We start from the raw sequence: 12,792 nt of genomic DNA, 5'->3' as shown, positions 1-12,792 counted from the left end.
TGTATGACACATTAAAGACTCCATCTTGTAAAAATGTTTGGGACTTTTACCCATCTAAATGCAAAAACATCTATTTGGTAGAATATTGCAAAGCATTTCTAATCTCTTTAATTTGAAAACGGTTGGTTTCATTCAAAACCTTCCTCAGCTTTATTGAAAGATAAAATTACCAAGCCCCAGAGTCCTCATCCAAATATTTGCTGTTAAGTGATGTTACTTGTAACTATTGATAAGATTCAACATATTTGCATGCTATGTTAAACAAACATTATCAAGCATAAATCAACCAGTTTCGACTGGCTGTAAAACATGTCTGTCAGAACTGCTGCCATCTTTAATGTACACAGGTAGTTGTAATGTAGTTTATGACCGCAAGATGACAAAGTGTCCAAGAATGAGGCTTAAAGGTCTAAGTTAAGCATAATTAGGAGAAATGATGCACACTTCCTAAATTAACTTCACCATATTCTACTGATAAAACAATTTTTTATAACCTCTTCTTCTCTTTTCCTAAAGGGGCAGCACCTAATTTTCCTCTTTCAGGGTCAATAAGGACTCATTTTACCACAACATTTGCGGCTCCTTTAAACAGCAGTTGTAACTTACAGGCCTACATTCAACCAAGGCACACCCTTGTACATCCACTAGATGGCGGCATTGGTGTGTTATATTTGAACTGTCTCACCCTGAATGTAAAAGTGTTTATAAAAGGGCAACAAATTTCAGATTCTCCTGAATAGTTGTAATAATACTTGTTCTTGCATAACAGATAGAATTAAGGTAATAAAGCCCGCAGTAAAGGACTAATTCTTAAGAGTCACTTTGATGCAGTTTAACAATGTGTTTACTCATTTAAATTGTTAGATAGTTATTTTCGCTATAGCCTGCACTGAAATCTTTAAAGAAACATAAGGAGCTGCAAAAGTGTCCCTCTCTCAATTAAATCAGCAACACATAAATTAGCACCCACCCAATTGATTCACTGAAGCTGCCCTTTGTATGCCCCCCAGTCCACTGACCCGGCCGTCATAAATGGAATTGACGGGGGTGACAATTTATGGTGTCCTTTCACCAGCCTGGCATTAGTTTGCATACGTAATGTAGCTTGTTTAGAAACAGACAAGGGGAAAACATTCCGTTTGTTTACACCTTTTTGAATTATCTCACCCTGAAAAACGAAATTAACTAACAATGAGGTCTGGATATTTGGATGTTAAAGCACCTTTGACAATCACTAAACAGACAGCGGCTTGTCAAAAACAGGCGGTCCAGAGTTACATTCACAAGCTCCTCGAAACGTAGAAATTCCTGGAATGATGACTTTTCATAGATAGCTAGTTTTCTGCTTTTAATTGTTCCAACATATTGGAGATTTATTTTGGGGATATGAAGAACAAGAGAGGAGAACTAAACTTACGTTTTTCATTTAGAGACACACGTTTGAGCTGTGTCGCCTGCTTGCATTTACTTACGATTCGTAGTTGCTATATTTCTTACAGCCCTGAACGCAGCTTCACTCTTCGCCGCTGTGATGGGAACAACGACTCTTTTTAGTGATCCGGATCAATAGGCTGACTCAGCAAGAGGCGCTAACTCTTTTGGCTCTCAAATGGGTTTACTTCATTTATGCTGAAATTTTAAATATATTAAAGTATCATGTAAGTATTTCTCAAAATGACTGTCTCGTGAAAATAGATTGTGGGTCAGATAAAATCTGCTCACAATGGCCCTACTGTATGACACACCTGATACAGAACAATGTCGAACAATCAAGCTTATGTCCCTAATGCTTTGTGTACCTTGGCAGAGCAGTGTGGAGTAGAGATCATCTCTACTAATCACTCAGACAAGACACAGACACACACAGAGTAGAAATTATATTAAACGTCTTTCAAATTGGAACCGGATCTCATCGTTCACGTAAAAGAGTCGGCTATTAGTACCAGCTCGTTCACTTACGAAACATCACTACTCCGCAGTTCTTCAAAGATGCAGCACTGTTAGGTTGTTGGTAGCAGTGTGAGCTGATAACCCGCGCTGGGATGTGTGTGTATCTGAGAGTTGTTTTTAACATGTGAACAGAGGAAAATAACGGAATAACTTTGATATTTTGTTACGGAACCACGGGGGAGAGTTTGTACCGTAGATAGGAGTCCTTCGGACGAGATAAGTTGGCGAAGTTGGTAAGTTTACGTTAACGGCTTTTTTGAGAACTTAACCATATTTAAGCTAACTTAACGTAAGCGAAGATTTAAGTGAAGCTAGGTTCATGTCAGGCGATTGTTTCGTCTTTTGTGGTCTCTTTTTTTATCGCCATTGCTAGGGTGTCTTTAGCTCTGTGGGCTTTGGAAAAGACAGGACATTTTATTAGTTTTGTCAGGCGTGTCTTCATTTGTCCTTAGGAAACGGACATGGGTTTGGTTGAAAAGCATAAAATGTCATATTTTCCTGCGAGACCACCTGATTAAACCCCCACAGAGAGTGAAAGTGTTTAAAACATCTGCATGTGATTTAGATTATGCTGAAAAGAGTCCTCTTTGTGTATCTTCATGTAAACAGACAGTCCTCATATTGAGCTCCTCTGTCTCCGAGATTGCATTTACTTCATACAGGTTCCTTTTTTCCTTTTTCCCCCTCACATCCTCCAATCTGTTAACCGTGAGGGGACAGGAGTTTCAGTCTGATAAGTGATGTTTGTCTTTGTAACAGAACACTCTCAGTTGGCTGAACTTTGATCACTTGCTGGGTTCTGTGTTTTTCCTGGTCTTTTTGAAGAGGATGACATTTTTCCACATGAGCACTGATGTCTGACCTAACACGTGAGACAAACTGTCCTTCCTGCTGAATTTTAATCATTTGCGATTTCCTCTTTCCTTGCATCTCATCACTACCCCCTATGGGGCCCTTATTTTGCTCCAGCAAACCTAATTGTTTTTTCTAATGAGCACCCCATTGAGACACAGTGAAGTTTTAAATGCAGGCTGTTCATAGGACAATGACTCTCCCCACCAGCTGATGAAGAAGAATGGGACAAAATCAATCAATTATAAGTGAAAAGTTCTATTTTCTTCTCATTTGACCTCACTTGACCTCTCAGACAATGTGGCCTCAACTTCATTTCAGATAAATGTTGCCTAAATGGGATGAACGGCATTCTCTTCCAGGTGGTCCAGACAGGAAACAGGCCAAGTGTGTCTTGGATCTCAGAGTTGGAGCTTTTATCCTTTCTCCCTTTTTCTTGGTATGCTGCAGCTGTGATAAAAATGACCATAACTGGCTGCAAAATGTAAGAGTTTCATCTACAGAGACCTTAAAAATATTATTTTTTTTATAAAGCTTAATCAGTGCCTTAAATAAGGAATGCGCAGTATTTACTGCTAAGATTTACTACTGACCATACTGGTTCCTGAGACTTTCACTAGTACTACAACAGAAATCTTGGTGATGTCCCCATCAGGGTTCCTGTAGATCCTTGAAAAATCTCAAAAGGTCTTAAATTGGACTTTTTAAACTTAAGGGCCTAAAATGTCTTAAAAGCCTTTTTAAACTTGTTAGCAGTCTTAATTCTAAATGGTATTTTTATTTACCACCATCCAATCTTGTTTTCTTGCTATGTTTATTTGATTTCAATCTTTTTTTTTTTTTTTGCATATATGCTTGTTGCATATGGTATGATTAATACCACTGTACCTTACATTGATAGACTAGAGGCATTAAACATGCCTGAAATCATCAAATTTGGGTTTTTATGACCCAAAATGAATAATGTCAATTGGCATGTTATTAAGACTGCATTTGATAGGAGAATTTGGCTCTGCCCAGTGTAACAAGAAATCTCACATGCCTCTCATTTTTTACTGTTTGCCAAGAAAAAAAAAAAAAGGTTACATTTCTCTCAGCTCATGTCTTAAAAGTTCTTGAATTCAATCCTTAAAGTTTGTAGGATCTCTGCTTCCTACTCCACTTTAACTTTAGCTGTTCTTAATACTGGTTCTTCTCTAGGAATGACTATCTCCTCATCCAGACTGTAAATCATGCCATCCTCTTTTGGCATTTGCACACTTTTATTTCTCCCCCTTAAACTGTGAAGAATTTTTTTATCCCCTTTTTTGTTTCTGCAGGCTCTTTTAATGTGTCTCACTTTCCCATAGTTGTGACATTTTTCACTGGCAAATCTGCAGTCGTTGGACAGGTGGTTTTCTCCACTGCATCTGTAGCATTTTCTACTGTCCGGCTGGGGTTTCAGTAATGTGTCGCAGACCTTATTCACCGACCCGCTGCACTATTCCTTTAACAAGGTTCTTTCTTGCCATGTAAATCCACAGTGTCTCTGTTTGCCTCCTCCATTGCTTATGCAAACTTGGTGCTTTTTCAGAAGTCAGTCAGCCCTCCGACAGCTGCCTCTGCTGTATCCTGTCTTCATTTATGCCACAGATCACACAATCTCTCAACACCACTGGCAAGGAATCACCAGAGTTACAGTCCTGCAGCAGCTTTCTCAGATCTGCCACATAATCAACCACACTTTGCATATTACTCTGGTGCTCTCTATTGGCACTAAGATGCCAAAAACATTCTACAGTCACATCATATCGCAGGGAAGCCCCCAAATTATGATATTTAAGGATTTTATAGAAAATCTGTGCATATTTATGATTTGTTTTTATGGCACCATTTTTGAATCGGTACACCCAAGAAGTCCTCTGAGAGGTTTCAAGGACAATTGGAGCAACAGTGTGGTGTGCAAATCGACACAGACAGACAGACACGCCGCCAAATACAGTGGTAAGATATTGGCTGTATATATTGAGCTATATCAGCGGTAAATATTGACTGTATGTGAGAAAAAGTTTGTGGCCTTTTAGACAGGACCAACAAACCTAAAACAAGTCTTTTTCTTTGTTCGTACTCATTAACCAAACTTAAGTGTCTGACCTACATTTACATATCAGTTTCAATATCGGCTGGAATTGATCAGTAAATATCAGCATAACAGATATCAGCAACACTCAAATATTGTGCAGTCCTTGTTTTTATCAGTACCAAATTTGTCATTCAGTATTTTGAATAAATGTTGCTCAGGGTGGATCTTTTAAATAACTTTGCAGCCACCAGATAGGAAGATTAAAGGGTCAACTTTAAAAGAGGCCTGACAACTTTGTTTGTTTAAAAGTGAAGTGTAAGTGATTTAGCATTCCATATACCGAAGGGAGGTCTGACTCTGTTTGTGTTGTTGTGATGTTAACAAGCCCCCCCATCAGCACAGGGGAGCTGTTTGCCTGCAGATGTGCCGTAATGTACCTTTAAATGGACACACTCCAGTTCTATTTGAGGACTAGCCATCTTATCTTACCCAGCAACTTTCTACTCTCTCCTTCATTCACTGCAGGACATAATGAAGGACTACTCACCGGACAGCTTATTACCCTTTTCTTCCATTTATAATGTTGAAGAACTGGACCCTTTCACTTGTCATTTGCCAATTAAGATGGCACTTGCCAGCTTCACTTGCCAGGTATGCATTCTGCGGTTAGAGGTCATTGACTGGGAGGTGAAAATTGCTCTTTCTCCTTTTCCAGCACAGCAGGGAATGATTATTCTCCCATTAAGGGCTATTTTGGCCGGGATGTACGTGCACCACATGGGCAAGTCTTCTCACAGAGCCTTGAGGGTGTTCATCAGGATGGATCACTTATCGCCACATCTAAGCAGTATGCTCCAAACACGTTGAACTAAAATAAGTGGCTCATATGTTGAGTGTCTGTGGGAAGTCATGGGTTAGGACTGCCCTTTTGTGGAAGCTGTGGATTGGATTGAGATGAAGCAAGGTCGAGCTGGTTTATTGTTTTCCCCAGTGAATGAAAAGCTGTTGGTCTCTAAAGGCCCGTGTGTCAGGGGAAAAACTGCAGGAGTAATGTGGGAAAGAGGGCACTCACAGAAAGGCTGTTTGTCAGGGGATATTATTTGTCGGGGTAGACAGGGTTAGAGGGTGAGGGAAAGGTCTTGTAAGATAAACATGGCACCAATGCTGAAATAATAAAGAGTCTGTCTCAGTTAGCCTGTAGGACCCTGGCCCTCTGCCTGCCATGCCAGGTTGGATTTTTATTTGTTCTGAACGTAAACATCCGTCTAAGAGAAACCAACACCATTATGTCAAACTAGAGCCATCCCAGGAGGCTTATGTCATACTTCCAGATTCCCGGGGGCCTCTTAGGGGCAGACAGTGAATGCAACATGATGTGGTGGGTCTCCTACTGTGAGAGAGAAGTGTTGCAGAAATTCTCTGGACTATTTATAGCTTGTTTTCCCATTAACTTGTACTTAATGAGGAAAATTTTATTCATGCAAGTAATTATTGCACAAAACCCTAATTAAGTCTCTTCTTTTTATTCAGATGCTGAATCAAGCCTTTCTGAAACCTGTTACCATCATTGTTTGTTAGTGGAACATTTTTCTGGAGGTGCAACCAGATTGAATTTATGTGGCAGTCAGTGGCAGCAATTTTGACCTTTCAGAAACTGAAATTGGTTCTAAATGTGTCACATCTTAACTGACTTGTCTTGGCATCTACTTCAAGAGACAGAAGTCTGATATTTTCTGCCTTCCTCTGCTGACAAATTCAGTGGTTTTGCCTTTCTTAACCTTGACTGATTGTCAGAGTTGAGAAAGAATGCACCTGATAGTGATCTCCCCCCTAAGGAGGCTTTTCTTTTAACATATTAGGCCTGACATTTTGCTTCAAGGTTTGTTTGTCTGTGCGTATTTTTCCAGCTCTTAACACATTTGTGGTGATGACTCTGAATAAATTAAAGTGTGTCATCTGTCCCACATAATCATCTGTTTGTTGTGTTTAAAAGAAAGGAATTCAGGCCTCCTCTGCTTGGATCAGCGTAAAAGCTGGCGATTAGTGAAACAAGGAAGTTTATCAGCACATCTGAAGAAGTGATCCATTGCAGCTCTTTCTTTTAATAACCATCAGATTGGCTCTTGAAGCATCTGTCTTCAATTAAGGGGTAAGTTGTAGATTCCCATGCGGGGAGGTTCATGCTGCGGGTAATGCAATCATCAGCTGTGGGAACCAAATGCCGTCCATTTGTGTGAAATGGCAGTTAGTTCAAGCACAGGTGGCCAGTTTGGCATGAATGCTAGCCTGTACTTAGTGTTTTTGTTAGGATATGAAATCTAGCTGTGCCCACTCCTTAGGAAAACAAAGATTTGCAATAGTTATATGTCAGCAAACAGGATGTGAAAGTTAATGATTGTTGAGTTAACATCATGGCTTATGCTGCTTTGGTATATCCTGCTATTTTAAAATATTTAAAATCCCTACACCTAATCCATTTTCTAGACCCACCATAGCCTTTGATAAGATATTGGAAAACCTTTGTAAGAACCAGTCATCACCGGTGTATCTTGGCTTTGAGTCCATTATTCCCAGTCTAGTCTCATTGACGAAGGAAAGATTACCATAGTTTTGGTCTGGTCATTAAGCGGGGTTAGCTCAGAGGTCATGGTGGGTGGGATTATCAGAGGATTTTATTAGTTCACTGCTCACAATACAAGTTCAAAGCCTGCCCCTCGACATGAATACTACTCCTCCAGCTTACCCAAACCAACTGGCCACTTGGCAATCAATTGGCCAAGGATTGTCAAAGACTTCAAGGAGGCTTCATTCTCAAAGAATGTCATTGTGGCAGCGATACATTTGCCAAACTTTTATCTGTGTGTTTGAGAGGATTTTTTTAGATTTACAAGGTTAAGTCACTGTCAAATGTCACTTTTTTAACTGATGACATAATTGTTTTCTATCACTTTATGTGTATTGTATGAGTCTGAGTGTATTGTTTGATGAAACTGTATATTGCTGCCATATTAGGTCAGGTCTCCCTTGAAAAAGAGATCTCTGATCTCTATGGGACTAACCTGGTTAAATAAAGGTTAAATTAAAAAAAGGTGACTTCCAAGTTTATGAACAGGCAGATCAGAACAGTGATGATGGAACAAGTTGTAATTTTTATTATGAATTTGGAGTAAACGGAAGCTCTTGTTTTCTCTTTCTCACAAAAACTATCCTTTAAATAAGATTCCTAGAAGCATAATCTAAACACCGAAAAGGTCAAACTTTTAAAAGTTGGGTTGTACAAGGGACGTGTGAATTTTGTAGAGACAGAGATGCCAGTTAGCATCACTCTCTTTTTGAAAATTCTGTCAGAGTGCAGTCAACAGGGCCGTTTGTGACATACAGCATCTACAGTTAAACAATGTAAAATAGGTTTGCTATTGCTAACATTAGCAAGGGTGGCACCACCAGCCTTCAATCCTCTTTGCCATTGAATGTCTCACTGTTAACTATGGTTATACATTGCTCTTGTCAAGTAGTAAATTATATGTGCGCTTAAGCTGTTACAGCCTAAATACAACTTTATTTCAATTTTCTAGATTAAAATGGAGCCAAACCATTCAGTTATATGATGCTATTCATTCAGTGTGCTTGTTTACATCGGTGTAGTTGTAACAACATGGCAGTAGACATTAATCAGAGTGGCTACTAGCTGCAGGGGGCTGCATTACATTTAAGATGTAGCATTTGACTGGGAATGCGGTCCTGAATTGATTCAAGCTGACTGATTATGCATTAATCAAAACCTGCATTTCTTGCTTGTGCTTAATTCTTGGTGAGAAAATAAACAAAAGCCAGAGACCCAGTCATAAAAGCACTGCTATATGCTTTCACTTTTAGTCAAAAACCCCACAGTCTATCTTTTGAATCAAAAGGTGATATACACCCATTGTTTTCCTGTGACTCCACAATAACCCTAAAATTCATTTAATGCGTTCCTTTTTATTTTTTCATGTGTTGTGCTTTATAGGCTGAACAAAAAAATAATACTTTCAGGGCTTCTGACGTTCTTGCTCACTAAACAAGATTGCGCTGCTGCTGCAGGGCCCCTACAGTGAAGCAGTGATCTTAATATGCGGATCCAGCTCTGTGACTTCTCTCCCTGCATTCCTGCACATCTTAATTGGCGAACCTCCTGCCATCAAGCTCTGGTTTGGCTTCGCCTGGCCTGGCTGTCAGCTCGGCGCAGTGGCCAGCAAGTGCACGAGGAACAATGCCCATCCTAATCCCAGAAGAATTCCTGCTCCTCTGATCTAGCTGGCCCAAGAATGTGATGTTTAAAAGGCTGCAGGCTCACCAGGAATCACAGGGAGACAAGTTCTCATGCACAGTCTTCCATGTTAATTTGTTTTAAGGAGCCAGAGAAGCAGTGATGTGAGAAACCTCGAAGCGCTGGTGCTCCGAGAGGACACAATTCATCATTAACAGAGCTGCAGCCTGGCATGAGGAATTGGAGTAGTGCATGTCACTGGCGGTTAACTGGACAGATACATTGATTATTAGGGGATATTTTACATGTGACATGGATTTTTTCCTTATTTCCATTTCTTGCACAGCCATTTGTACTTTTTGTAGCACTCAGCCTCAGATTGTGTTTTTTTTTTTGTTTTACTAACCAAATATACATAACATATTAAATAGCCTCAAAATAGTATATATCTGAATACTCTGATTAAAGACTGGCTCATACCCCTCTCTTCTGACACCATGTGTTCCTACCACAGTTGCCTCTACAGTGCATACCGTCGCCCCAGCTTTGCTTTATATTAGCAAGTGGCTGGAATGAACCTAAGCAGGGCAGTGACCAGGGGAATGGCAAGAATTTCCTTTTTATATAAGACCTGAATAGAGTTTGCCAGGAGGGAAAACATGGCTTACTTAACAGAAGAATAGAAAAGCCTAACAAAAGGAGAGAAACCAAAGATTTTCATTAAGAGCTCACCAACAATGAACAAAACATTGCCATGCTGTATGGACTGTAAGCTCTCACATGAAGTGCTTGGATTTCTGTGTGACCCTTCATGTTTTGTTTTGTTTGTCAGGTCCAGAGGCCTGAGTGTCATGCCAGAGGGGTCCCATTCTGTTCTCCACCAGGGCCCGATGGGGGAAGGTAAGATCAATTATGTCCAGTATGACCCATGTCCAGTTTGAATAAGTGGGGTTATTCCTAATGGTGTATCTGGTTACCCTGAACAGTGTACTGAAATAACACAGAAGTACAGCAGAGGTAAATGGAAAAAATGCTTGAAATGGAAGAAAAGAGGAAATGTCGAGGCTCTGAGAGGCAGGGTGGATGGAGCAATGAACTCCCCTCCTACAGGCCAGACTGGCAGAGAGGCTCTTTGTGTGGCTGTGGAGCTCGTCCAACCCCTTTTATGAGGCCGAAACTCCCCGAACACTTGCACATCAAACCAGAATGTGTCAGAATCACAGACAGCCAAGGTGTGGGTCTAGCCAGCGATTCTGACCTTGTATGCTGGAAGCAACTCAAATTACATATTATTTTAGTGTTCATTATCTTCAGACACATGGCCACAGCATTAACACAGGGCTCCTTTGTATCTGTTTGCCTGCTCTGTCTCTCAACTCCCCCCTCCTTTTCCTCCCCGAGCCTCCTCTGCTTTCTACTGAACACATTTGGCGCTGGGTTTCCACTTTGGCTGAAGAATACCAGTGTGTGAATAGTTCCCTTTTTCCTCTACGCCTGTCTGCTTGGTTCAGCTTTGGCCACAGGAGGCTTTTGGCTTGAGGAGACGTGTGCCGCCCTGATGAAAATGTGTGTCTCTATTTCCTCAAAAGGCCACTCTGCGCTGACGACATGATCTCTCAGCTCATTTTGTAGCTCAGATGTCTGGTGTGAAATCCACTTGGCATGACAGAACACCCACTTTCAGCTGAAACATTTTCAGACCAATCTTGTCTGAGGGCCAGTTTGAGTTAAAGTGTGACCGATCTGTCCCCCCTGCTGCGGATGGATGGACGGTAATTAAGGGGGCAGGACTGCTGGTAATCAGTGTGAGCTGATGATTGGATGTGGTTAACAGGCAGGAGGAATGCACATGGAGAAGGGAAGCCCCCCTAGTCTGGTCAAGGTGAACAATAGAGAGCCTGTGGTCACCATCCAGTGCCAATTCCCAGAAAGGGTCAAATACTTTTGAGCTTTGAGTGGCATGCTAAACTGTCAGACAGATTTAACACAAAGGAACAACATGGACCAAAATACTCAGATGGTGTTTTTTCCCTTTGATTTCCCTTACTAAGAAGAATTTGATGGTTAGAAATAAAATATGAAGCATGCATCTCTTGCCCTTCAATCCTTCCACAGGTGAACAGAAAGTACAAAAGATGTTTCAATGGACTCTTTCTCACAGGCAAATCCAGGAAGAAACTTGAGTTAAACTCTCCAAGTTATTCTTTGGATCTTTCCTGTTAGAAAGAAGCCATTTGTAACTTATTTTGTATGTTACATCAATTTTTGCACCAAAGCATCATTTCCTCAGACAAATGTGATCAAGCATGATGCTTACAGGGCAGCAAAATGAATTGGATTGTCAATTTCATTGAAATAATATATGCAATAAATACATAATCAAAGCTGACCTTAGATGTTAATAAAATAAAACAATTGTATGGACTTGTGTTATATATTCACACTCAGCATCCAAACATTTGACCTATCAGGTAAAGCCACATACATCTGCCATGCATACATGTAAATAAGCCACTCAAACAAAGTAGTAGCTATCATCTGATTAACTGGTTACAGTGTTGGGTGGTGAACGGACATTGATACCATCACAGGTAAAATCTGTGCCATAGAGTGGATTTTTGTAACACTGTCAAGATCAATGGCTTGAACGCCTGCATTGTTGTAGTGCACGCATGAGGCATGTCCCATGCCACCATTGGCGTAACAGAGTGTAATAACAGACAACAGCTCCCTCCAAGTTTGATGTCTGTAATAACAGCAACATGAAGCGAGTGTGCTTGCTTTGCAGATTGCCCTAAAGAGGAGAAAATCCTGTTCCTACAATATGCTAATGGCTAAATTCTCATGTTTATGTCTGGGAAAGAAAGTGTGGACAGGAAGGCTGCGGTCATTAACTGAAGCCACAGCGGCTACTAGCAGTGGGATGCACTGCAGGCTAATTTGATATCAGAATTTAACTGTTTAGTAGGGCTGTAGTAACCTGACATGCCAGACGGATTTGTTTCACACATCCATCTGGGAAAGCTTCAATAGGAAACGTTTGAGAAAAGGCAGAGGCTTTGAAAAAAAAAAAAACTCAGAGTGTGATTGGGTGAACGTTCTGTCTGTCACATCTCTACGGGCCAATAAGAGCAACAAAATATGTGACGTAGCTGCTATTGAGCTGCGCGTGCGCTGCTACTGAAGAATAATGCGAAACATGGCAGCTATAGACATGTCAGTACTCGACTTTTGTGTTTTTTGAAAAGAAAACAACTCACTGCTGTTCTTTCTTCTTCTTTTAACGAAGAAATGTCGTCAAGTTCTGATAAAACTGGCGCTCTAGCAGCACCCACGCTAATCTCTTCGGCCATAACTGCACCAGCTCTTGTTGCTGCTTGTTTACAACACGACTCTGCTGTGCCTGAAAATACTGCCCTTCGACACTGATTGGTCCTGTCACTTTCTAACCGGGCCAAAACAGTTCAGATGGGAGCTTAACAACATGGATTCGCCAGTGAAAAACAAGGAAACGGGCGTATCCATCTGCTTTGCAAGGTTAGGGCTGTAGTCAACCAAAGAAAAACTTGGTCGACCAAAATCACACCTAGGCACCAATAAATCGATTGGTCTTTCAGGTAAAAACAAAAAGCAACAAGAAAAATAAATTTTAAAAATTGCCTTGTTTGGGACCGGTTTAATC

At 40.7% G+C, this 12,792-nt stretch overlaps 1 protein-coding gene across 3 annotated transcripts in view; it reads left to right on the top strand.

Moving 5' to 3' along the window:
* Positions 1–1,990: 1,990 nt before the first annotated feature.
* The window catches only part of LOC121526125 (pleckstrin homology domain-containing family G member 3), a 43,840-nt gene continuing 33,038 nt past the window's right edge, over positions 1,991–12,792 (top strand). For all 3 annotated transcript variants that reach the window (XM_041812506.1, XM_041812505.1, XM_041812507.1), the window contains exons 1-2: positions 1,991–2,183; positions 9,943–10,010. In XM_041812506.1, the coding sequence (XP_041668440.1) occupies positions 9,962–10,010 (49 nt within the window). In that variant the 5' untranslated portion in view covers positions 1,991–2,183; positions 9,943–9,961. The remainder of the gene's footprint in view (positions 2,184–9,942; positions 10,011–12,792) is intronic.

This window comes from Cheilinus undulatus, linkage group 18 (assembly GCF_018320785.1).
Source record: "Cheilinus undulatus linkage group 18, ASM1832078v1, whole genome shotgun sequence".
NCBI classification, from domain to species: domain Eukaryota; kingdom Metazoa; phylum Chordata; class Actinopteri; order Labriformes; family Labridae; genus Cheilinus; species Cheilinus undulatus.
This window is presented reverse-complemented; position numbering and strand designations above follow the sequence as displayed.